A 24,895-nucleotide genomic window follows, 5' to 3' on the forward strand; every position below is an offset into this window, starting at 1 on the left:
CATTATCATCAACCCCATAGGATTGTTGTGACGATTAAAGTAAAGGACTTACAGTAAATGCCCTAATGCACCGCCGTGTGTAAAACAGCATTTATGAAATTAGGATGGTGATCATGATGTTTAAGACAACTTTAGGGATTTTTTTTGAGATGCAAAGATCTCAATGATAATATTTATTAAGCATTTACTAGGTGACAGGAACCATGTTAAGCCGTCAACATGAATCATCTCATTTGACCCTCACTATGGTCCTAGATAGAGACGTAACTATCATCATTGCCATTTTACCACTGAGGAAACAGGCTTGGAGAGGTTGTCTAAGGTCACCACTAGCAGGTGGTGGAGATGGCACTGACTCTTATTTCTAAGAAGATGTCCTGAATAGTCTTTTTTTTTTTTTTTTTTTTTTTTTTGAGACAGAGTCTCACTATGTTGCTCAGGCTAGAGTGCCATGGTGTCAGCCTCGCTCACAGCAACCTCAAACTCCTGGGCTCAAGCCATCCTCCTGCCTCAGCCTCCCAAGTAGCTAGGATTACAGGCATGTGCCACTATGCCCAGCTAGTTTTTTTCTATATATTTTTAGTTGTCCAGCTAATTTCTTTCTATTTTTTTTAGTAGAGATGGGGTCTCGCTCTTACTCAGTCTGGTCTCGAACTCCTGAGCTCAAACAATCCACCCGCCTCGGCCTCCCAGAGTGCTAGGATTACAGGAGTGAGCCACTGCGTCCGGCCCCTGAACAGTCTTAAACGTACATGTGTAAAGTCAACATATTTTCCTCTAATAAACCTGTTCCTATTTCATACGCATCCTGGAGGTCCAAGAGCCTCAAGATACTTTTCTAACTGAACAGCCACTGAATGTTGGCTTATAACCAGATCCTATCAGCAAGTGATGGCCCTTGTGTGGGTAACTCTGTGTGGCTCCCCACCCAGCAAGATCTCTGAGATCACATGATTCATAGAGCCCATTTATTGAGTCATCTGAAGAAATCATAGGTTTCTAACTGTAATAACTCCATATGACTATTTCCATGCAGTTGTTCAAATATGCTATCAATTCAATACTATATGTTACAGATTCCAAGAAATGTATAAATTACTGCAAACTGGTAACCCTTTAGCTCTCCAGCTGGTAGTCAAGGAGTAGAGCCCAGGTGCATACAATTTTCAAATGCACACGTTGATTGATGGAGGCATAAATCATGGAAGGAGCATAGGGTTCACATTGCCCTTTAGAGTTGAGGCTTAAAAAGTACCTCCTCAGTTACATAAGATGCTTAAGATTACATATTTAAAAGATAATATTTTAAGGCATTTTGCATGTCTGTTAAGTTTTGTATTTGCCCCACATTTTTCTCCCCACAGAGGTAAACACCATTAGATGCTACAAGGGATGCTGATATTAAATACTGGACTGAGTCCATCGGGAAATCTGGCATTGGATCTTGGCTTAGCTGCTGCTTTCCTATGTGGCTTTCTGCAATTCACCTCCTCTCAGTGTCTTTATTCATCAAGTGGAGAGAATAATGCATGCTTTATGTTAACCTTACAACACGGCTAGGGGTCTCAAGTGAGACACTAGACATGGTAGACTTAGAAAAGGAATAGAACTCTGTCATTTCTAGGTGCATGGCCAAGTCAAAGTCAGAACCTATACTTTTGAGACCCAGGGAAGTATTCCACTATTGATGAGACAGGCATATAGTCTATGTGCTACAAATTTTTAGAACCACCGAGAGACAAATGCAATGGCTACAAATACCACTAACTAAATCAGGCCTAATCCTGACCAACATCTAAGATGGTGAATCTTAAAACCAAAAGTAAGTTGTCCACCAAGTTGTCAGCTATATTCTTAGAAATAACAGAAACACCTCTGTGTATTTTCATTAAAAATAAAATCAACCCAAAACTTTTAAAAGCTTCTCACCAGGCTCTAGCTTCCTAAACCAATGTGCCCAACTCACCTGATCCCTTTTCCTTTTCTTTTCTTTTTGAGACTTCTTTAAAAGCAAACCTCACCATGGGAAAATAGTGATTTTTAACTTACAATCATTAGCTCTAACCGTTTTTCTTTTAGTGATTATATCAGGTGTTAAGAGCACCTAACATGCCTAGAAAGACCTCCTGGCATGGGAAGTGAGCAACCAATAAATATGAAAACAGAGATAAATTGAGCAAAGCTGCATGAACAATCGGAAGAAATAAACTTAATGATGCTCACGTCATACCATGTTTTTCTGTGGAAGTCTAGAGCTATGAATTAGGCTCTTTAAATTTCACTAGTAATGATTAGAGCCGGAAGGATCTAGCTGGTTATGGGTATTAAAATTAAACATTTGCAACCCAACTTATACACCCATGTCAAAAGAAATACCAGATTAAGAAGCAGTATTATATTAACAGACATGCACTATCAGACATGCAATATCATGATGCATGTAGAATATTTTCAGAAGCTTAAAATAGATCATTTAAAGAAAATAAAAATACATTTTTTAAAGCATTATCTTTTTTTTTTTTTTGCTTTCACTGGAAACTACCACTAAAATAAAAAAAATTACAAAGCACTTAAATTCAATCTTGAGTAGAAATTTCATTATTTTCTTTTAAGAGAATGTTTACTTTTGCATATTTTTCATTCAAATGTGGGGTATCAAATGCACATCAAGGACACTCGCCTGCTTCCCAGAAGCCTTTTCCTAAGTGGCCTTCCCTGGTACACTTGCTGCAACGACAGGAACAAATGCAAGAAGGCACTTACCAGTGCCATGCTGTGCACACTGTCCTAGCTACAGCAAACTCAGGAGGAAAGGCCATTCCATGCCCAAAGGGCACAGGTGTTCTGCTACAACTGCCTTTGAAGGTCAACGAGTCCCATTTTCCTGGAAAGGTCTTTGGATAGACTCATTTTTCTTTTTATTATAACCATATTCTTTCTACAAAAAATATGATAAATCTTAAAAGATACTTTCAGAGGAATTAATAGCCAATGCCTAGTTTATAAACAATTATATAATCATGTTTTTCAAAAGGCAGACAAATGAATGCTGTTTCCACTTACAAATACTGACGACACCTACTGGTAAAAATATGTATTTCTGTTAACTGCTTATAGAGAAGCTAGGCCTACAAAGGATTGGCTGTCTTTTGCACTGAAAATGAAAACTACCCTCTAAACTCACTTAGGTTTCTTGTTCCAACTTTGCCTATCTCCATTATCAGGAAGCAATATGCCAGATCAAGGAAGCTAAGAGACAGGTCTGCCTCAACATGTATAAAGCATACTTTTATTCTGATTTAAACAGAAAAAAAAAAAGCCTCAATGGTGATACCTGAAAAATATTTACCAGCTATTCCCCAAAAGTATTCCTTCCTGATCCTTACTCTCACACCAGAACATCCCCATAAAAGAAAAATAAATCATATTTTATAATCTGAATCCAGATTATAAAAGAAGAAAATATTTGACATTTGGTGATGTTTCTTTCATTACATTTATGATATACATATCTATATTCTACATAGAAGAGTAAAATAAAATTAAGCAGATGAGTTTTACTTCAGCCTTAAGTTAAATTATTCAAAAACACAGGACTAAGTGATAGCAAGAAGGGACTGGTTAGAGTACAGAGCTATTCTCACTGTTCTTTTCTTTGGCCCATTTCAATTTGTTATCAAATTGGTTATCCTATCCTTTCTTCCAAAAGGAGTCTGAGGGGGCACCAGCCACACTGCTCCTATATGCATTGAATTAGGAGGCTCCCACTGAAAAATCATTATATCCATTCCAAGGCCTGAACCACCTGAATTCTATGCAGGTGCTGTCCTTTCAAAACTTATGAATCCAAATACCACTAGGGCCATCACACTTTCACAGCTGCTGGCAGCTTTGTGAAAATATTCAATTCAGCTGAGGTGTTGGAGGGGAGCAGGGAGAGAGAAGTTAGTTTGCACTCAGCTGACAGAAAGCTGAATACAACAACCGGAAACTGTTGGGAGTCCTGTCAGCTGGGAGCAGCTCTTGTTAGAGGCAATGAATCTTTGATGCTGTCCTCCTGAATATGCATAATTCAGTGAGCCAAGTGTATACAGCTGAGCATACCCAAGGGGGGCAGGTGGGTGGAACCCCCAAGAATGCTGTGACAAGGTCAGATGCACACCTGCCTCTAGACTTTCCCTGGTGGTTATGCTAGCAGAATGAGGTGGAGGAGAGTGGAGACCTCCCAGAAACACATATGAGTGGCAATGATGAACTGGGTACTGTGGGTTCCACTACAGCTTGGCCAAAGCAAATCAGTGGTCTAGTGAAAGCAACTGTATTCCCTAAGACCCTTAAAGAAAGAGAAGGATGCTTTTTCCTCCAGCGGAAGCCAACCTTTAAGACCACTGAGCTATGTGCCAGAGAAATATCACATAGGAGGAAAAGGCAGACTAAACACTAGCTGGGAGGACTCCCTCACATTGCCCTCAAGGCACAGGAAAGTTTCCAGAAAAAGAAATGTTTCCAGTGTTCCAAGGCAGCTTTCCATTGCTCTGAGGAGTTTAATTCATTTTCAGGATCCATATGGGAGACACTCAAATTACTCTTTTAGCTCCAGCCCCTCAGCTGAATAACCCCCACTGGCCACAGGTGATAGACAGAGGTTCTCTGTCCTCTCTTTGCTGCCAAACAGCTGCAAGGCCACCTCTGACGGTGAGACTTCCAGAGGGGTCCCTCTTGCTCTCTCAACCTAAGCAAGAGGAAACACTCGCTTAAAGGGGAGCTCTTCCCTGACTTCTGCGCCTGCTGACAGAGTAGGAGAAAGTCCCTCTGCCAGGTCTAGACAGAATATGGACAGTCGGAGAGCGTTGCAGGGCACTCGAGTGCGGGGCAGAGGCGAGGAGGTGGCTGCTCTCAGGCGGGCAGGAAGAGGGACAGAAGAGGCAGCTCATGCTTGATCCACAGAGAAGAGGTGAGAGGGAGACAGACGGTGAGAGATGGCGACTGGGAGACACAAAGAGTGTGAGAGATGGAGACAGAAAAAGTGGCACACACAGAGAGTGAGAGATGGAAACGGAGACAGTGACCTGGGGAGGGTGCCGAAAGAGTGAGAGCTGGAGGGAGACAGACAGACAGGCAGAAGTACCCGAAGAGGACCAGGTGGAGGGAGGGGCCCTACCTCGGCGTCCTTGGCCGGACAGCTGGCCGGGGGTATCTCCAGGCTGCAGTTCGCCCTCTTGACCGTGAGGTAGAAGGGGTAATCCTTGGCCACCATGGCGGCTGCCGGGCCTGCCCTTTGGGATGTCACCGCTGACCCCAGGCGACTACAAAACTCCCAGGCGAAAGGGGGCCCCAGCTCCACTGTGCCGGGCGGTGGCGGCGACGCGGAGACAGCAGCCTTCTCGCCGAGCCGGCACTGACTCCAGCGCGGCTGCCGAAGGGGGCGGGGCCGCGGCCAGGCACGCCCGGCGCAGGGCGGGGCCCGGATCGGCACCGCCCCCTGCATCCCGGGAGCGCCCCGGTGTCCCCCTGCGGACGCCCCCTAGGGCACAGGCGCTGAGGGCGCTCCCGCGGCGGACCGTGACCTCTCTCTCCCGCCGGCCCCTGGCCCGGCAGCCCCTCAAGGGAGATGCGATTGCGAGGCTGCCCAACCCCGTGAAAGCTCCTTTCGGACTTCCTCGCTGCACTCTCGGGGCGGAAGGGGTGGCGGGTAGAGAGGAGGCTGGGGCGAAGCCGTGCGGAGAGAAGGAGTCTGGGGAAAGAGAACGTTTTAAAAGCCCACGTTAGAAAGACGTGGTATTCTGTTTTTCCTTCTTCACAGGCCAGTCTCCTCTGCACGCCTTTTTTTTTTTTTTTTTTTTTTTAATGAAGAACCCTGGAGTATAATCTACAAACAGTAAAATGCACACATTTTAAGTGTACCGTTTGTCGAGTTATGACACATGTAAACACCCACCTAACCACCTCCACAATCAGGATACAAAACATTTCCACCACCCCGGAAAGTTCCCTGTAGCCCTTTTCCCCTGCACCCACTTTGAAATATGACTGGAATGGTAAGAGCCTGCCTGCCACTCAGAGGGGCAATCTGACAAGAGTCCTTCAGGTATAAAACTGTGCAGTGATGACCGGTTACTACGCCTTTCTGGATCCTTTCTGGAGAAACAATGACATTGTAAATGCCCAAAGAGGTGATTATAAGGTTGTTTGCAGCAGTCCTGTCTGAGCAGGAAAAAAAAAAAAAAAAGGAAGAAACTGGAAACAATGGTCATCTCCATCAGCAGGGAGTGCTTAAATAAACTTTCCTTACTATGTAATACCATTCAGCAGTGGTCAAAAAGGAGATGGGAGGCGGAAAGAACACTGAGGTCAGGAGTTCCAGACCAGCCTGAGCAAGTGTGAGACCCCCGTCTCTACCAAAAATAGCAAAAGCCTGGCTTCCTGGCCTGCGCTTGTAGTCCCAGCTACTCTGAGGGCTGAGGCAGGAAGATCACTTGAGCCCAGGAGTTTGAGGTGGCAGTGAGCTATGATGACCACTGCACTCTAGCCCAGGCCACAGAGCAAGACTCTGCCTCAAAGAAAGAAAGAAGAAAAAAAAAGGAGATGGGTCTATGGGTGTGTAGGTGTGGCATGGAAAAATGACCGATGTATTACGTTCAGTTTAAAAATAATCACAGAGTAAGCACAGTACAATACTATTTGTGTTAAAAACATCTACAAAAGATACCATATATTTTCTATACAGACATATTTGTAGGTAAATGACGCTAAACACCGTCTGGGAGAAACTGCACCAAACTTTTACCAGTTCCCTTGTGGTTTAGGGGAGGCATCTGGGATTAAAGGATTAAAGACAGTGGACAAAGGGGACTTTAAATTTATAGTTAATGTTTTAATATTTTGCAGAAAAATATACTCGTGTATTACTTTGGAAACTAGAAATAGGGTTTTTAATATTAAAATTATTATCTCAAATGTTATTTTGTAGGCTGCACCATTGAATCTTTTTTCTCCTCATGTGAAAGTCATGGCCACATCAGGTAGTGGTCTGGGGAGAACTGTCTTTTGCTTTCACTTCTTGGGTATGCAGGAGGTAGGGGGAATGGTGATTTTTAGTTTCTGTTTCAGTGTTTTTTTTTTTTGAGACAGAGTCTCACTTTGTTGCCCAGGCTAGAGTGAGTGCCGTGGCGTCAGCCTAGCTCACAGCAACCTCAAACTCCTGGGCTCAAGCGATCCTCCTGCCTCAGCCTCCCGAGTAGCTGGGACTACAGGCATGCGCCACTATGCCCGGCTAATTTTTCTATATATATATTTTTAGTTGTCCATATAATTTCTTTCTATTTTTAGTAGAGACGGGGTCTCGCTCTTGCTCAGGCTGGTCTCGAACTCCTGACCTTGAGCGATCCACCCGCCTCGGCCTCCCAGAGTGCTAGGATTACAGGCGTGAGCCACCGCACCCGGCCTGTTTCAGTGTTCTTTGCTTCCAGTTGAGGTAAGAACCTAGCAGTTGCTACTTTACAGGCAGGAAACCTCATAACACATATAGCTCTTTCTTCCCAGTATCAAACCTACACCTTGACACTAAATCTACCCACCTTTCTACCCAGCTACTGCAGACAAACTGCCGTTGGAAACAGTAAGAATCTGGCCCGGTTTAGCCAGCCTGCTATTGCCACATGTGTAAAGGGGGCTCCTGAATGAATGGGGGGTTCCATCCGAGATTGAAGAGAGAACCTGATTTTTCCCCCTCAAATATATAACCTGAAGTAACAGGAAGAGAAATGGCCAGAAAAGAGGTATGGGGTGGGAAAGAGCAGCTCAGAACTACCCATTTTCCTATTCATATTCCTGAACACAACCTTATCCTTTTAGCCTGAGCTGCACTCATGGTGAGCTCACACAATTACCCCCTTCCCTCGAAATCTTGGCCAAGCTTGGTGGGGGAGTGAGGGGAACCCATCTCCAAGCAGCCCCAGATTACCTATGCAGCCAAAAGCAGGGCCACAAGCCAGTGACATGCAGCCTCTGATTAACTATGCAGGCAAAGCAAGACCAAGAGGCAGTGACAAGCCTCACTCGGGGCTTGCCTGGCCACCAAGGATCTTCACTGAAGAACCCAGAGCCACTTCTTATTCTCTTCCTCTACCTGCTGCTCTTCGGGCCCTCACAGACCCACCATCTCAACTAGAAGACTCTGGCCATCAATAGCCCATTTGGGGACAGGCCTTGATCCCCAGTGGAGCTTGCTAGGTCTTGTACTTCAGTTGGAAAATGGACTTACAGCACTTAATGAAGGAAAGAGTCACCCTGGCAAATTCTGACAGCCCTGGGACAGGGCTGCTCACCACAGTATCCTTAGAACCAAGCAAGGAGTCTCACGTACCATAAGACCAGTGAAATAATAAATAAATAAACCCTAAGAAATGGAGGGGGCTTTAACGTCAAGTTTAAGTACAACTATTGAAGAGCAATGAATTGGTCAAAAAGAAGGCTGCCATATCCATTTTCTCTTAAAACATTTTTTTGCCCTCCTTAAAAGGTGTTGGAACCATAAAAATCAATGAATATACAGGGCTACACCAACATATGTACAGCAAACTTATGTCTTTTTCACTATATGTGCTAGGCAAGGAGAGAGAGACAGAGAGACAGAGGCAGAAAGATTGCTAATGGCCTGTAACAATTTAAATAGTGCTGCAAAAAAACATAAGCTACAAAACGATTGTGAAAGATGGGAATCTGGAGTTCCCTTGGGTGGTCTGATTCTTCCAAGCTTCTCATAGCATGAATGTCTCCCTCCCTGAATAGGATTCTGGTGTTTAAAGACATATATTTTCAGTACAACAAAGCCTGTAAACTCAAGCCAGCAATTTTGGGTATATATAAGCCACGTATGTGGTCCTTGAGACATTTAAAGAATTTTCAAGGGTATTTTTGACCCCATGCAATTTCCACCTAGTGCCCTGACTTCAGAACCTCCCCTATATGCAATGTACTTCACCTCCATTAACATATTTGGGGTTTGGGCAATCTGCCTGGGACTCTAACCAGGGGTGTCCGTGATCAAAGACTTTGTTGGAAAACAGGCAGCCCTACAGGAGGGTTTCCAAGCACATCCCTGAGGTTAGTGTCACAGTTGAGGGAAGCTGGTCTAGCCCCACAATGCCGCCAAGCTAAGTGGCCCCAGGAGCCTGGCACTCCCCATCCTGCCTGTGTGTATGTGTTTATGGGCTTAGGAACAACACTGCCCTAACAGGCAGCTTCACTCAAAGCAAAGGCACAAAGTGCCTTTCAGAACTCGCCTTTAGCACAACCCGTTATAATCCTATAAAATGCTTCACAGCCAGGCAGTGTTCCTCGCAAGCCAGAAGCCTGGAGACTGGAATAAAGGAGGCTGTTCTGCATTTCCAGGAATCGTGCCAAGCACAGGGCCTGCGGTCTCGCCTGTGCCGAGTGGGGGTCGTTTGTGCAGATGGTAGAGTGGTGGGCCTCCACACACAAGCCCACGACTGGTTACTACTTCCTTTTAGACTAGCACACAACCAGGCGTGGCTGGGAGACCGTCTATGGACTCCTCAAATCCCCACACCATGACTGTGAGTAGAGCAGGCCCAGTGTGAGGCTAAAATTTCAGAAGCTAAAAGGAGCTGTGACAATCTTCTCTGCCAACAGGACAATGCTTTGTCCTGTCAGTGTTATACATAACATCAGGATTAGTGTGTACCTTTTCTTCTTAAAGCCTTGTTCATTCATTCATCCATCCATCCATTCATCACATATATAAATGAGTGCTTATTACATACAGGTCAGGTGCTCGATTAGCTACATTTTTCCTCCTCCTCTTCTCCACTCATTCCTGAACCTCTATGCCAGGCAGGTGTTTAATGTACACCTGCTCAAGGAATATGGTTGATTTTAAAATGTGGCCTTTCAACTGTAACCTCTGTGTTTACACTTGCAGGAGGAGCCCAGGTCCCAGTAGCTGATATCTCAAAGCCTAGTCTTCAAACATGTGTACCTACACCTGCTTCCCTGGCATCTGGAGGGATGCCATTTTCTATCTGCTACTCTGACATGGTCATGTAGGTACATGCCGGGCACATGCATGTTTCAACACCTCTCCCCTCCCCTTCCATTTGGGGGATATTCCCAGTTAATGATCAAGCCCCCTCTCCTCTCTTCGACTTCAGTCTTGATGGGGAGGCAGAAGAGTGAAAAGCCTGAAGAAGTTCTGGCAGTGAATTCTGAGAGATCAGGACTGTGATTTACTGCCACACTGGTAAAAATGGCACAAACGAAGCACTGATCATCTCTAAACTCACACCAGTGTTATTAGTATTACCCTCCCTTGCCTGAGGATATGTCCATTGACTCCAGTCCAGATTTACAAATATGCATCCCTGGATATTCTAAAGCTGGAAGACTTAATTCTTGCATTCTCTTTAAGATTTCATTTTCTGAAACAAGCCTGAAAAACTGTTTACGTGATTGTCTCTCTTTCTCCCTATTGAGCTAATCCTGTGGATTATTAGCTATAATGCAAAAAATTAGCCATAAAAATTAGCAAGACTTTTTTTTTTTTTTTTTTTTTTAAAGAGTGAATAAATGTCTTCCCCTGATATAACACAAACAGGTGCATTTCCTAGATTCTAGTTCATTAGAACAATGCCTCTCAACCAAGGGTGATTTGACCCTCAGGGACATTTGGGGGGGTGGTGTCAAAATGTCCATTAGATACATTTTTGATTGTTAGTGGATGGGGCCAGGTGCATTGGCATCTAGTGGCTACAGGCCGGGGATGCTAGTAACACTTATAATACACAGGACAGCCTTCCACAGGAAGAATTAACAGGTCCAAAATGTCAATAGTGCCACTGTTGAGAAATCCTGCATTAAAGAGAGAGTAGAACTGAAATATGGCATTGGAGCCAAGAAATCTGCTGGTTTTAATCTCAAGGAGATTTTCACTTCAGACCTTGATCACTGGTTGGTGTCAATGTTGGCTTAGGCTTGGTGGAGCAAAGAGGAAACACTTGAGTGCAAAGAAGCCCCACGTTGCCATGCCTCAAATCTTCCCAGTGCCCTAACCTGACCCTTAACTGAGTAACACACTCCATAAAACACAAAAAGGACAAAAGGATAAAGAGGAATATGGGAGTAGGGGGTCAGGGAACAGATGACTGTTTTAAACTGCTTCAGATACCAGAATATACCTCAAAAGACCAGTGAAAATTAGTTTCAGTGAAATATAATTAAGAAGAAACCAAGGAAGAGGGAAAATTTGTTCAAATCTTGTTCTTTCCCAGAACAACGTTTACCACCACATTTATTTGTTTGGGGGGGGGGGCATAAATGTAAACCCAGTGATTAAATTAAAACCTCAAAGGGTTTAATTTACCATCTTATTCATACATGGTATTTTTGGCTATATAGCATGTATGAACAAAAACCTGTCTCACTCAAGAATTTGCAGTAAGGATTCTGACCTCCAATTTGAAGTGATGATTATTATCAGCCTTGTTTTTCTCATGGAATTAAGCCAGCCCTTAGAACATTTTCTGTACACTAGTAGAGGGTCTTTGAACTTTAGTCTTGTTTGTTTGAGAGTATTTTAGAGCCAAGCATTCAATAAATTTGTTATATTCCAAAATTATTTATTTCCCTAAGACTACAACTAATGTATTTATTTATGTGGGTTTCGTATACTAACCATTATGTAGAGAAATTAGAACCTAAAATGTATAAATTCCAGCTCTGGATAGTGGAGATGTTCTCTCTTCCATTGACTACAAATTCAGTAATCAAAGTAACTTATTTCATTGAATCTAAAATGCCATAGACTATAATATGTGCTATTATGTTACATGTTCCTCCCCCAAAATATTGCCAATTAAATTATATCACATGATCAATTTTAAGACCCTTGGCAATTCCAGAGAAGTTAAAATGTGAGGGAAAAATGTGTATAACAATGAAATATGGCACTAACTATTCGTATCATCTGTCCTGAATTTGAACACCTATAAATTTATAGAAACATGACTTCTCAGAGTCAGGGACAACATTTCCAGAGACCACCTGCAGTAAAATTAACTGAGAAGCTTATCAAATCCATATCTCTGGGCCCTACTTAGGATGCATTCAATTGGAATCTTTGGCAGTAGACCCCAGAAATTTGTAAAACACCCTCAAAGAGTATTGTGTAAGTAGCATAGCGTTGTGAATTAGAATTATTAGCAAGCTCAATAATGAACCTGCTCCCCTCCCCTAGCCAGAAATACTCTGACCACAGATATTCAGGCCAGAGGTACCCAGGGATAATTAGCCCAATGGTTGTAGCATCAAAATCCAGAATGGGCATACGGAGCTGCTTATTGGTTCATCAAAACCAACGTGCACTGAGGAACTCTTGTGTGCCAAACTGCACACTATATATGGATGGGTGCATCAGGGATACAATGAAAAACAGGCAAATCCACACTCCAATAAACCATCAACTAAGCCACCCACTAGGAGATGTTTTCTGGCTCTTGGGACTTGATTTACAATCTGGTATCCAGGGTTCCAATGAAAAACATGCTTATCTTCATAGCCAGGGGACACAACTGCATTTAAGTTTTTAAAAAATTAGCTGTAGAGAATGGGAGGAGGGTAGTTGGCTTGAAACATTTACCAGAAAAAAGACCTGGGGCTAGGGCAGGGGGTAGGGGTTGTGTAGAAGTCCTTAATTAGAGAACAAGTTCAACCAGCACAAACAGGTTCGGGGACTCCAGGCAAGTTTGTGTCTCATCTAATGGGAGTGGAAGTTGGCTGGTGTGTGCTAGGAGCAGGCCATTAGCTGAAACTGTTCTGTGTGCTGTGGACATCAGATGGGTGTTACAGAGAGCCTAGAGGGTGTGGGTTAACTCAGTGCTTTGGAGAAGTGGGAACTGAGTTAAGGGAACTTCTGTTTTAGTTGAATTTTTACATTTCACACCCCAAATGAAGCTCAGCAAACAGTTCTCACGTGCCCACAACTCCAACTAAACCGAAAGCCTTGGCAATAGAAGGCTGAACAGAAGCACTAGCCAGCCACTCATTCCCCAGCTTTTATCATGGCATTATCATTAAGTTCTTCAACTCTGGCATAGCAGGTACAACTATCTGATGGCTTTGCCTGGCTAATTTTTCTCATTCAAGGTCATCTGTGACCCCAGGCTAGAGCTGCCCTTGCTTTGTGCCCCCACAGACCTGAGTACCTCTCTCTCCCCAATACTCATCCTGCTCGCATTGACTGATTTAATGTCTGTGTCCACTACCCAGCTGGAAGCCACAAGAGGACAGGGACCATATCTATCTTGCTCACCACAGCAGCTCCAGCTCCTTCTCTCATGCTGGCACATACCAGACACTGGGTCCATATTTCTTGAAATGAAAATTAAATTGAAATGGGGCTCATCAGAGAGCATCCATGGAGGAAGCAAATCCAGAGAAGATTTTTGCAAAGAGGAACATAGCATATTTAGTTTCTGAGATGAGACCAAGAAGTCATACGCAGAGTACCATAGCTGGCTATCAGAAATTTTGAAAGGTAGATATGAATCCCTCATGTTAAGCTTCTTGAAGAGTTCAAAACTCAAGGAAATCACTTTGAGAGAAGGCTCCTACAGTATAAGGCTGTGGCGGCCTCTCAGATACTATGAGAGCTTTCAATTCTCTCCAGCATTTTACACACACCCAGCAATTTCTACTAAGCCCTGAACAAGACGGACTTGCTAGGAAGACTAAACTCCGGTGGCAAAGGGATGTCAAGTAGCTTATTTTCAAAGACACCTTGCACATGCTCCTCTGACCTTTTCCTTCCCTCAAAGGTGCTTTCTTCCTTTCCCATCTTTAGGTTTTTGATTCCATGTTAAACTCTACAAATTCTTTTTCTTCTCTACTTACCATGCTTATATCTATGCTATTTATATTAAAACTTTGTTCTCTTGAGGTGGGCCCCCAAGGGGGCTGACTTCTTAAGGCGGAAGGATAATGGGGAGGGGAAGTTTTGCCTGGTATTTCTGCAAGATTACGTATGATGTGAATCTGAAGTTCTCAGACTGATGTGAAATTATGGACTACAGACCTTTTTGTCCAAAGAAGCCAAAGGGAGAAGAAGGAAACTTCTCTGTTAGCTGTTTCACCCGAGGAGGGTCATGCTCTCCCCTCCTCGAGTCTTACAAGAGATGCTTTGAGAGCTCATTTTGGTTTAGAGACAGTACAAGGCCAAGAAAACTAATCTGTCAGTGAGTGGGAGGAAGGGAGGGAAGAAGGTAAGAGAGAATTAAAATTGTAAAGCCAACATCACATGGTTTCCTCCTTGAACTTTAATAACCCAGGGCTGCCTGCAGGCTCAGAAAAACCAAATGTAATGGGTAGGTACAAGGATTGCTCTGGTGCCAGGAAAATGCAATAAGACATAACTTTTACAGGGTAGGCAATGAATAAATGCCCTACAGGAACAAAGCAGGATTTTAACATCTCCAGAGTTGGCAGCCAGATTCCTGAAACGTTGGCTTAGTGCATCCAAAACGCACAACAGATAGGACCACTTTCTTTAAGATGAAGTCATCTTCCAGGGGAAACAATAGCTGAGGAGGCTGGGGTTTTATGATTCAAGGGAAGAGGGGAATTCGATCTGTATTTTCTTTGCCACAGCACGACCCATTTTAATGCACGTTAGAGGTTTTCCACATGTTAGGCGAATCTTCTAGAGTGTTTTAAAAGGAAAAACATTCTGCAGCCTGCCTCAGTTACTGAAAGAGGTATCTTTCTCCCCTGGTCCAGGAGGGATCCAATTCTATCCCACAGTGTTGTCAAAAAGATCTGAAACTACACCTCTTCATTTGGATCCTGCTGTTATGAAATGCAGTTTGGGGTATCTTGTTACACTTTACCCCCAGAAGTGTTAAAGGAAGTGCCTGTCATCAAAATTCAAAAATAAATACGAAAACGATGCTGGCAGAGCTCAAAAACCGAAGAGATCAGCGTTTTGCTTCAGTTTCCTGTTCACAAAACTTTATAAAAACAACCCACCCATTTTTTTAAAAAGCCCACAACAATAGCTCACTATTCTTTTCCTAAACGCTTGCCTCATGCCACGCTGAAATTAGGTGCCATCACGTTTCCTGAGTTATGGGCTCCAAACACCATATCCCTTTCCTCCCGCCCTCACCCCCACCCCACCTGGCATCATTCCTGAATTTAGACGCTTCTCCGGTTGATGAGCTCAGCAGAGAGATGCCAACATTCTCCCTCCTACCTGTCCTGAGCAGTCAAGCATCTGTATCAGCTGGAAGCAGAAATAATTGAGCCTTCCTTCCCCTAAATTAATTCTCACTTCCTAGAGGAACTTTTAACATGGAAGGTTAAGTTATAAAGTGAAGGGCTAGGAAACTAAAAAATAATTATAAATGCACTGCCTCATGACATTAGTTTTTGAAGAATAAGATATTTTCCTCCCACCCTAGCTCTATAGCAAAATTTTCTTTGTGGAACATTCAACACTCCATCCTTCAGTTCCTGGACTAGAATGAGAACCCTGTATTCAAATGCCAAGTTTTCACTTGCCAACTATATGACTTTGGACAATCTACTTAATGATGCCAAACCTCAGTTCAATCACCTGTAAAATGGAGATATGAGAGTTTCAAGGCTTTTTTTTTTTTTTTTTTTGAGACAGAGTCTCACTCTGTCACCTGGGCTAGACTGCAGGGGCATCATCATAGCTCACTGCAACCTCAAGCTCCTGGGCTCAAGTGATCCTTCCTCCTGCCTCAGCCTCTGGAGTAGCTGGAACTATAGGCATGCACCAATACACCCAGCCAATTCTTTCTTTCTTTTTTTTTTTTGTAGAGACGGGGTCTTGCCCTAGCTCAGAATGGTCTTGATCTCCTGGCCTCAAGCTATCCTCCCAGAGTTTCAAGGCTTTAATGAGAGAAAAACACATGAATAACTTAATGAGATAATACACATGTCAGCATTCTAGGCATATAGTAAGCACATAATCCATACTATTATTAACCTTTCTGGTAAATAAATCATCCTACTCCCTTTTTCTCAATGAATTAGAAAGGAAAAGATGGGTTTTGGAGACATTTTTCACCTTCCTTGCTTCTAAAAGGGTTAAATCTTTAATTTAACACTATGATTTCAAGTATTGATTTGACTGTAGAACATATATTAATATAAAAGAAGCAGGACGATAAAGGATGAACTGTCTTAAATTAGAAGACATAAGATCCGATCCTGGCTCTACCATTAAATTTCCTGTGTGACCTTGGGCAGGTCAATTAACCTCTTCGAGGCATAGATTCTTGCACTGCAAAATGAGGTGATTTAAACCTAAATGATTTTGCTTCTGTGATTCTATTAGATAAAGTAGCAAAGACTGAGGAGCATATGGAGTATTGTCTTGCTTTTATGCTATTTTATTTTGAGAAAGTTTTCAAATAAAAATGATAAAATCACATACTGATGAAAGCACCCTTATCTAAATTAGCATGTTTGGTATAGGCAGCCCACATTTTGGGTTGGTTCAGTATGGTAATATTTTATAAGGGCTCATCAGAAAATTAAGCTCAATGTACTCATTTGTCAAGAAATGCATATGCATAGAGATTCCTTTAATATCAAATGGCAAAGCAAAAAAGAGGTTGAAACAGAGAGATCAACTATGAGAAAAAAAACACAGAAAATGGAGACTACAAATGGCCTAAAATACACCACTGTCACTTAAAACTAGGTACTTGGATACATAGTCCCTGCATTATCTATACAACAGCATATGGTTCCTACTCTGCCTTCTTCCTACAGGCCTGTTGTGACTATGCGACTATCAGTTCTTTCAGTGGACCAACCTCCTGGATTTTCCCCAGTCATAACTTCCCTTCTGCCATTCAAGGGTGGGCTGCGTGCATCCAAGTGGCAGGACTAGGCCTAATTCTGCTCTGGATATAACACACAGTTGGCTGCCGGCATGTGATGCTGAGCACCACAGGCTCCTTAAGGCTGAGAGCTCTGTGTACCTCCCAGCCAAACTTTGACCCCAAATATTTATGTTGATGTCACACATTTATAAAAATCAGAACTAAAAACAAAGGCACCTTGTGGCAACTTCTAAACAGAGCCCCATAAATAACAAATGAAACTAGAATTACTCAATAAATCATAAGCTTCATTATTCTTTAACATCTGTTTCTCCTACTGGACTGTAAGCTCCATAAGGGCAAGAACCATGACTCTTGTTCAGGGCTGCGTCCCCAGTGCAGAAAGAGGACTGGCAAGTGACAAGAGCTCTACAGATGATGCTGATAGCTGATTAGGGGTTTGCTCTCTGTCAGGCACTGTTCTGTGACTTTAATGAAGGATCTCTTGTAATCTTTCCAACAATCCTATGAGGTGAGTACGTCTGTAATGGAAGAAACTCGGGCACAGGGAGTTCAAGCAACTTGCCCAAAGTCACACAGCTAAGAAGTGGCACAGCTAGGGTTCAAATTCAAGTACTTTGCTTCCAGAACCTGAAGTTCCAATTATAAAGTGGAACATTAATAATTCTCAGGCCATTCATAAACCAGGTGTCCTGATGCCAGAGCCTACAATGACAAGGGTCAAGGTTTTGAGTCTATATGACATGATCAAATGAAAGTCAGAAGCCCTGGGTTCAAATCCTAGCCCCGGACTCCCACACTGACTTTGGTCAAGTCCTGCGATCTCTTTCCTCACTAGTTTTCCCTGCTGCTCAATCAGGGGGTTGGATGTTCACTCAGGTCCCCGTCAGTTGTAGACATCAAGCGCTAGAGTCACCCTGAACATCATCTTACCTCTAGACAACTGCCGTGCACACAGTATGCTCCTCCATCTTCCACAAGGGGGAATCACCAAAATGCCTTCAACAGTCAAGCAAGTCAACCTCTCAGAGCCTCAGTTTCCTAATCTGCAATTAGGATATAATAGCACCCACTTCAAAGGGTGGAGGTGAAGATTAGAAAGAAGTCTGGTAAAGGAGCTGACACCTAGTAATAATTTCATAAACAGTAGCTAGGTTTATGATGGTCCCAAGCAGAGCCAGGAGATAAGTCTGGAGGAGGAAAGAATCTCTTCAAAGCCCCCAAACCAACCAACCAGTCAAAAGGCATCTGTGAAACTCAGATGTTTAAATAATTTCTAAGAGCAGACTACATGTTTGCCACATCCCCCAAGCAAAAATTCCATATCAAAGTCTTTTTCACAAAAAAAAAAAGGAATAACATGGACAAGATTGAGTTAACTTTTGATGGAACAAAAAGAACCACTGTGATTTGGGGAGCCCACATCTGAGTGCTAAAAAGCCAGAAAATAATGTTAGGTGCCATTTGCCTTATGCCAGATCTGTGACACATATTCTTTTACTGAGTCTACACAACCTGCTGAAGAGGATGCTTGTCCTGTTTTATAGATGAGGGAATGGAGGCTCAGAAAAGTTAAGTTACTTGCTCAAGGTCACACAGCTACTAAACAGCCATGCCAGAATTTACTCAGTCTGCCTGGAACACTGATGGTCTTAACCACGCAGCCACATTCCTCCCCAAGTGTAGGGTATCCTCGGCCCCAGAGAGCCCCATACCCATGGGGATAGCCATGTCCACAACATGGGCAAGTGGCTTGACAGGAAGGCCATACATGGGGACCCACGTGGCCTTGGGTTTTAGTCCCTGTTTACCCACAGATTCTGGCAGCTATGGACAAATCATTTAACCTTCCTGTACCCTGTTTTGATCAAACAGAATGTACTGGATTAAAGTTTTTCAATCCAAGTCTTGTGGAACATTAATCACTTGCATTTTATACTCAGGAGGTCAGGGACAAAAGAAAAACCCAGACATCGCGAGCTGACCCTCTGTCCTGGGAGCCAGGCTGGGGAAGGAGTGGAACACATTTATTAGCAAACAGAACTGGGTGGCCCTCACTTCCCTTCCATCTCAAAAGTTCTGAAATTCCACTGAATTTCACATGACAGAGAGAGGAGAAAGGGGACAAGAGGGACTTAGGGCCTCACCTCAAAGCTGTTTTTTTGCACGGCAATCACAGCATACATACTGAGCTTGTAAGCTTACTTGGGGTGCCTCTAGGGTGGGGGAGCTGGTAGAGATAATGCAGAAGGAAGCTATTCATAAATTTTTCCTTTTGAAATGATCAGTATTGCACAGAACAAGCACTCAATAAATGCCTATAGAATTGAAGTAAAAGGAAAACAGACCTGGATCAAATTGATAGAAGTTGAGCTGCTGCCAAAGATGTATGAATGTCAAAGATGCTAACAATTTCTTTCCTTTGTTCTCAGCCACCCACCCTGCCATAAGCCATTTTCAGTCTCAAGATCAATTCCTTTTCGTGCGAATGAGCACACCTCTTTCAGTGGGATAACCACAGGTAAACCTCCCCCTCACCACCATCCCGCACACTTGGAATCTGAACAAAGGTGAGCTGTCTGGAAGCTAAAGAATTCTTCTTGTTTTCATTTGTACCTTTGCCCAGGGTAGTGGCAAATATTGTTTCATGAGTTTCCAGCTTAGTTTTAGAGCTCAAAGGATAAAGTGCTCCTACAACAAAGAATGAGGAGAGAGGAAAGAAGGCAAGGAAAAAAAATTAAACTAAAGTATTCAAATATGTCATTCATTCAAAGAACAGAAGTCTTCTCTTCCCAGGCAAAGTGACAGTATGCTACAATGTTGGTCCACCCTGCCAAAGTCTCCATCTAGAGATACAGAGAGTAACAATAACCTGAGGGAATTTTTTTTTTAATTTCTATTCTAAAAACATGACTTAAGAGTAATCTAAAGTCTTCTGGGCAGGGCGCGGTGGCTCACGCCAGTAATCCTAGCTCTCTGGGAGGCCGAGGTGGGCGGATCGTTTGAGCTCAGGAGTTCGAGACCAGCCTGAGCAAGAGCGAGACCCCATCTCTACTAAAAATAGAAAGAAATTATATGGACAGCTAAAAATATATATAGAAAAAATTAGCCGGGCATGGTGGTGCATGCCTGTAGTCCCAGCTACTCGGGAGGCTGAGAAAGGAGGATCGCTTGAGCCCAGGAGTTTGAGGTTGCTGTGAGCTAAGCTGACGCCACGGCACTCACTCTAGCCTGGGCAACAGAGTGAGACTCTGTCTCAAAAAAAAAATAAATAAATAAAAAAATAAAGTCTTCTGACTCTCAGCTGATGTTTCTACCACAAAATCAGGCTGCCTCATGAGCCACATTCCCCAGGCCAAAAAAGATTGGCACATAATAGGTGCTTAATAAATATTTGTTGAATGAATTCAAGAACAAAAGAAAGAAATAGGCACAGAAGATAATGTACTGAGGGCTGTCAACATAAGTGGACAGACTGGTTGACATTTAAAAAGTTTTGTGTATCTTTGAACTCTGGTCCAGAACAACCCCTCTCTCCTCCTCTCCAAAATGTTTTAAAATAGCACTTGTTATGCAAATCTCAGTTCAGGTTTTTATTCTGAGAAGCTTTCCCAGATCGATCTAGCCCCGAAGAGACGGTTCCTTCTTTTGAGTTCTAACGACTCCTATTACTACCGCTTTTTAATCCTGGTCTGCCAGGTGGCAACTTCTGAAGTTACTTAACATTCTGCAGCCTGGTAACTTTTTGGGCTGTCTCCCCACCTAGGGCTCCTGGAGGGCAGGCCTGTCCACACCCACCTCTGTAAGTGTTCTGAAGGCACTGGAACTAAGACTTCTAGGGCAACGAGTGACTACAGCTGGAATATTTTTAAACTAATATTATCACTTATTCCTATACTCTTGTGGTCCCCAACCCCAGGCCACAGCCCAGTACCCGTCTGCAGCCTATTAGGAACTGGGCCTCCCATCACCGCCTGAGCTCTGCCCCCACCTCCTTCCTCAGTCTGTGGAAATACTGTCTCTTCCAGGAAACAGGAACCTGGAAATACTGTCTTCCAGGAAACAGGAACTGGGCCTCACGGCAGGAGGTGAGCGGTGGGTGAGCAAAGCTTCTTCTCTATTTACAGCCACGCCCCATCACTTGCATCACCACCTGAACTCTGCGCTTGTCCGTGGAAAAACTGTCTTCCATAAAGCCACTCCCTGGTGCCAAAAAGGTTGGGGACCGCTGCTATATTCTGCTTCTTCCAACCAGTTTAATGGTCATTAGAATCTCTGTGCTGTTCTCCTACTGCCAGGGGAGGCCAGCAACAATGGGTATCTGCACAACTGTGCAAGATTCTCTACTCAGGAAAGGACTGTGGACGGGAAGACTCAATACCATCAGGATGGTGATACTACACAGAGCAATCTACAGATTCAATGCAATCCCAAAATGCTTCGTGTTAAAATTAGGGAAGATGCTCATCAAACCTCCAGATCTACTTACAAATTTACAGAAAACAGGGGGATAGATGAGAAAGTTAAACACACTATGAGAAAGCATACCCCAATCCAGGATAGAAAACCTCTACAAGACAAACGACCTGGTTTCCCCCAAGAAATCAATGGCAAGAGGATTAAAAAAAGAGGGACAGGGAAGTTTTCCAGAATAACAACTATAAGAAATGGGTGGACCATGTTGGGATGGATAATAATTCAAACAGGCTAACTGTACAAGGACCTGTTTAAGAAAAATTAACAAGAATTCCTTAATATCTCCTAATATGTATTCCAAAGACAAATTTGAATATGGGAACATTGGAATTTGGACTGAGTATTAGATGATATTAAGGAATTGTTATTAATCTTTGTTAGGTGTGATAAGTATGGCGGTTTATGTGAAAAAATAGAAGGTCTTTATTAGGTAGATAGGTCCTGATAAGTAAAATTACATATGACTGAGATTTGCTTAAAATACTCCTAAAAACATGATGTGGGAGACTTGGAAGTAGTTAACGATTGTTGAAGCTGGATGATGGTGACTGGGTGCTAATTAATTACCCTCTGTACTTTTCTAATGTGAGCAGATCATCACAAGGTATCATGATTAACAAATTAAACTATCTAACTTAGAAAATTATCATTTCTGGTTTAAATGCTGGTGAGAGTATAGTTCCTCCAGGTATCATGTTTAACATACTAAATTATTCAACCTAGAAAATTATAATTTTTGGTAAATAATGGTACGGGTATAGTGAAAATGGCACATGTAGAACCACCGATGGCAGTAAAAACTACTGTGATACCAAGAGACGTTAAGAGCAATACGAATATGCAAATCTTAGCCCAATATTCCTACACGTGTGAATCTACCAAAACAAAATAATCTAAAAGAGGAAAGGATTTTCAATGTACTGTCATTTAAATAGTGACGATTAGAGATAATAATAGACTAGCTGCTAAATATGAAGAATACACTATGTTCCAAGAGCTATGTTAAATGCTTTATATACATTCTTCTTCTCTAATGGACCCTTTGAGGACCGTATCATCATTCCCTTGGTGGAGATGAAGAAAGCAAGTCCCCAAGATCACCCAGCTAGGAAGTGGCAGAGCAGGAAATCTGAGTCTGGCTGGCTCCAGGTCCACACTCTCCAGTCTTACACTAAATTGCTCTGAAATTCAAATGTCAGGCAATAGGGGATGTTTAATTAAATTATTGTACATCTACTGGACAAACACTGCATAATTAACAAGTATATGCATGAAGCCAAGCATTATGGGAACATGCTAGGTGGATAAAATGCAAAATGAAAACTGTCTATGAGGGTACCTATGAAATATATATATGTGGAAAATATATATGTGGAAAAGTTTGGCAGGGAAAATACACAAAATGAAAATCATGTTGTATTAAAAGGAAGGTCTCTCAATTATGGGCCATGTGGTTACTTACTTTTATTAAAAAATTGAAGGGGAGCATAATTTGAATTGAGGTACACACACAACTGCTGATGGAACCAAGGCATTTTGGTAGTAGCATTTCCATAAATAGTGCAAACCGTCAGTTTCTTCAAATAACTTTTTTTCTTCTTCTTTGGAACTCCACCAAAACCAAAGGAAGAAATATTCCTCTTCTCCTCCCCCAAATATTTTTCCAATGACCTCTGCTAGGCATTCACCTACTTTGATCAGGAAGCAAGAATTATCCTATAGTTTCCTCTTGCAGCAGATGCAGCGTAAAAGGTTACAAGACGAATGCCTTAAACCACAAGAGAAAACTAAAAAAGGACAACAGCTTAAATGAATCTGCAAAGGATTGTTTCACGATTGAGTTTCTCTCGGAGTCTTGTGAAATCCTCTCGCAGGTCATTTGTTATTAGTACGACTGAAAAAAGCACCAGAAAGCAGGAGATCCATCCTCCATCTTATCACGGTCCCGCCCAGGCACATCCTAACTGCATGTAGCAGACTGTTAATCGCCTCAAAATCCCACTCCACAGCCCAGCATCCTATGCTCACTTTTCTCCTCCTCCCCTTCATCTTCCCAGGAAAGACACATCTGACTGGCTCTCAGAGACAAGTTCTCTGTGTGATTATGGACGTGGAAGTGCTTTGGAATCTACGAAATGCTGTACAGATAGGAGGTTATCTTGATTAAAAACCTGATATGTGGCCTTGTATGTTTCTTTTGCCATAAATGAATTCCAGAGATGTTCCTTTGGGAGGGAGGGAAAAAAAAAACAAAACCCCAACTAACTAGATCCCAGGTTATTTTAACTGCCAGAACCAGGGTTGCCATAAATAATCCACTTTTTATGACAAAGCTTCTGTAACTGCCCTGGGGATCATTATCACCTAAAAAAAGCACTAATCTGTGAGCCAAACCACATGACCAGTTGCGATTCTATGTGGTATTCGTCAGTACCTGTCACCAAGATAACAGCTTAATCTTAAAAAAGGGAGGTAAGAATATTTTAGAGAGAGCCCTTCAAGAGACTCCCCTTTAAAAAGCTAAACAAAGAAAAAGGTCTTGAGGAAAGAACGAAAACAGAAGGAGCCAGAGAGCCAGCTGGAAGGGAAGGCTGTGCCAAAGCCACCAATCCTCCAGGGAGTTAGCGCAACTTTGGTCGAAGATTATGGCAAAGCTACTGTTTCAAAGCCTCTGGACATCAGAGGGAAAAACACAAGAGACAGTTCGCTGAACAGAGAGCTTTAACAATTCAGGTTCAAACAAACAGAATTCCAGGAATTAGGAAGAGAGGAAATTGCAAGGTGCTTTGCAAACCACTGCAAAGAAAAAGATGTTTAACATTCAACTATTAAATGTCAGTGATAAAAATGGAGATTTTGTTGTGAGGGTGTTCATTCTGGAGAGAGAAGGTTGGTAAGGACAGGAAGTAATAACAGTAACAGTAATTGTAATAATAAATGGTGGTATAACTAGCAGCCAGGCTTTTTTGATCACTTATTGGGGGCAGCATTGTGCTGAGTGCTCTGTAAGCGTCATCTCCTTTAATCTCCATGACAACCCTTGGAGCTCAGTCCTACGGATGACTCCTTTATAGATGAGGAAACTGAGATGCAGACAAGCTCTACAACTTCTTTGAGGACACAGTGACAGACTATGAGTCAAACCCAGATTCGCTTAAAAGCCTAGGCTTTGAACCTTTTACACACAAGGATATAATTATTAAGTTTCATAGATCAATACCATTTTTGAAGATTATTGACAATTATAAAGTTCAGAGCTGATGGCCAACTTGGTCAGCATTCTGCCTCCTTGCCTTCTGTCCTAAAGATAAAATGAACAAACTACTAACCGGTCCATTTTAGTAACTGTGGATGTTTTCTGGAAAAGGATTAGGATAATCTGGGGAGGTTTTCTTTATTTATGGTCCATCATTATTAAGAGCTAATTATACACCAGAATTCTCGGAGCAAAATATCTTAGTGGCATCACTGTTTGAAGATTTTTTTAACAACCCAAGTGTTCACTTGTAAAAAGAATGAAGAAACTC

General features: G+C 42.7%; 1 protein-coding gene across 5 annotated transcripts in view; it reads right to left on the minus strand.

Annotated features, from left to right (window-relative positions):
• ARHGEF3 (Rho guanine nucleotide exchange factor 3) overlaps positions 1-24,895 on the minus strand; it is a 255,558-nt gene that overhangs the window by 59,432 nt on the left and 171,231 nt on the right. For 2 of the 5 annotated variants that reach the window (XM_069473725.1, XM_069473723.1), the window contains exon 1: positions 5,162-5,404. The exons of the other annotated variants lie outside the window; for them this stretch is intronic. In XM_069473725.1, the coding sequence (XP_069329826.1) occupies positions 5,162-5,257 (96 nt within the window). In that variant the 5' untranslated portion in view covers positions 5,258-5,404. Of the gene's footprint in view, positions 1-5,161; positions 5,405-24,895 lie in introns of those variants that run through there. 5 annotated transcript variants of the gene reach the window in all.

This window comes from Eulemur rufifrons, chromosome 7, assembly GCF_041146395.1.
Source record: "Eulemur rufifrons isolate Redbay chromosome 7, OSU_ERuf_1, whole genome shotgun sequence".
In the NCBI taxonomy this organism is placed as follows: Eukaryota; Metazoa; Chordata; class Mammalia; order Primates; family Lemuridae; genus Eulemur; species Eulemur rufifrons.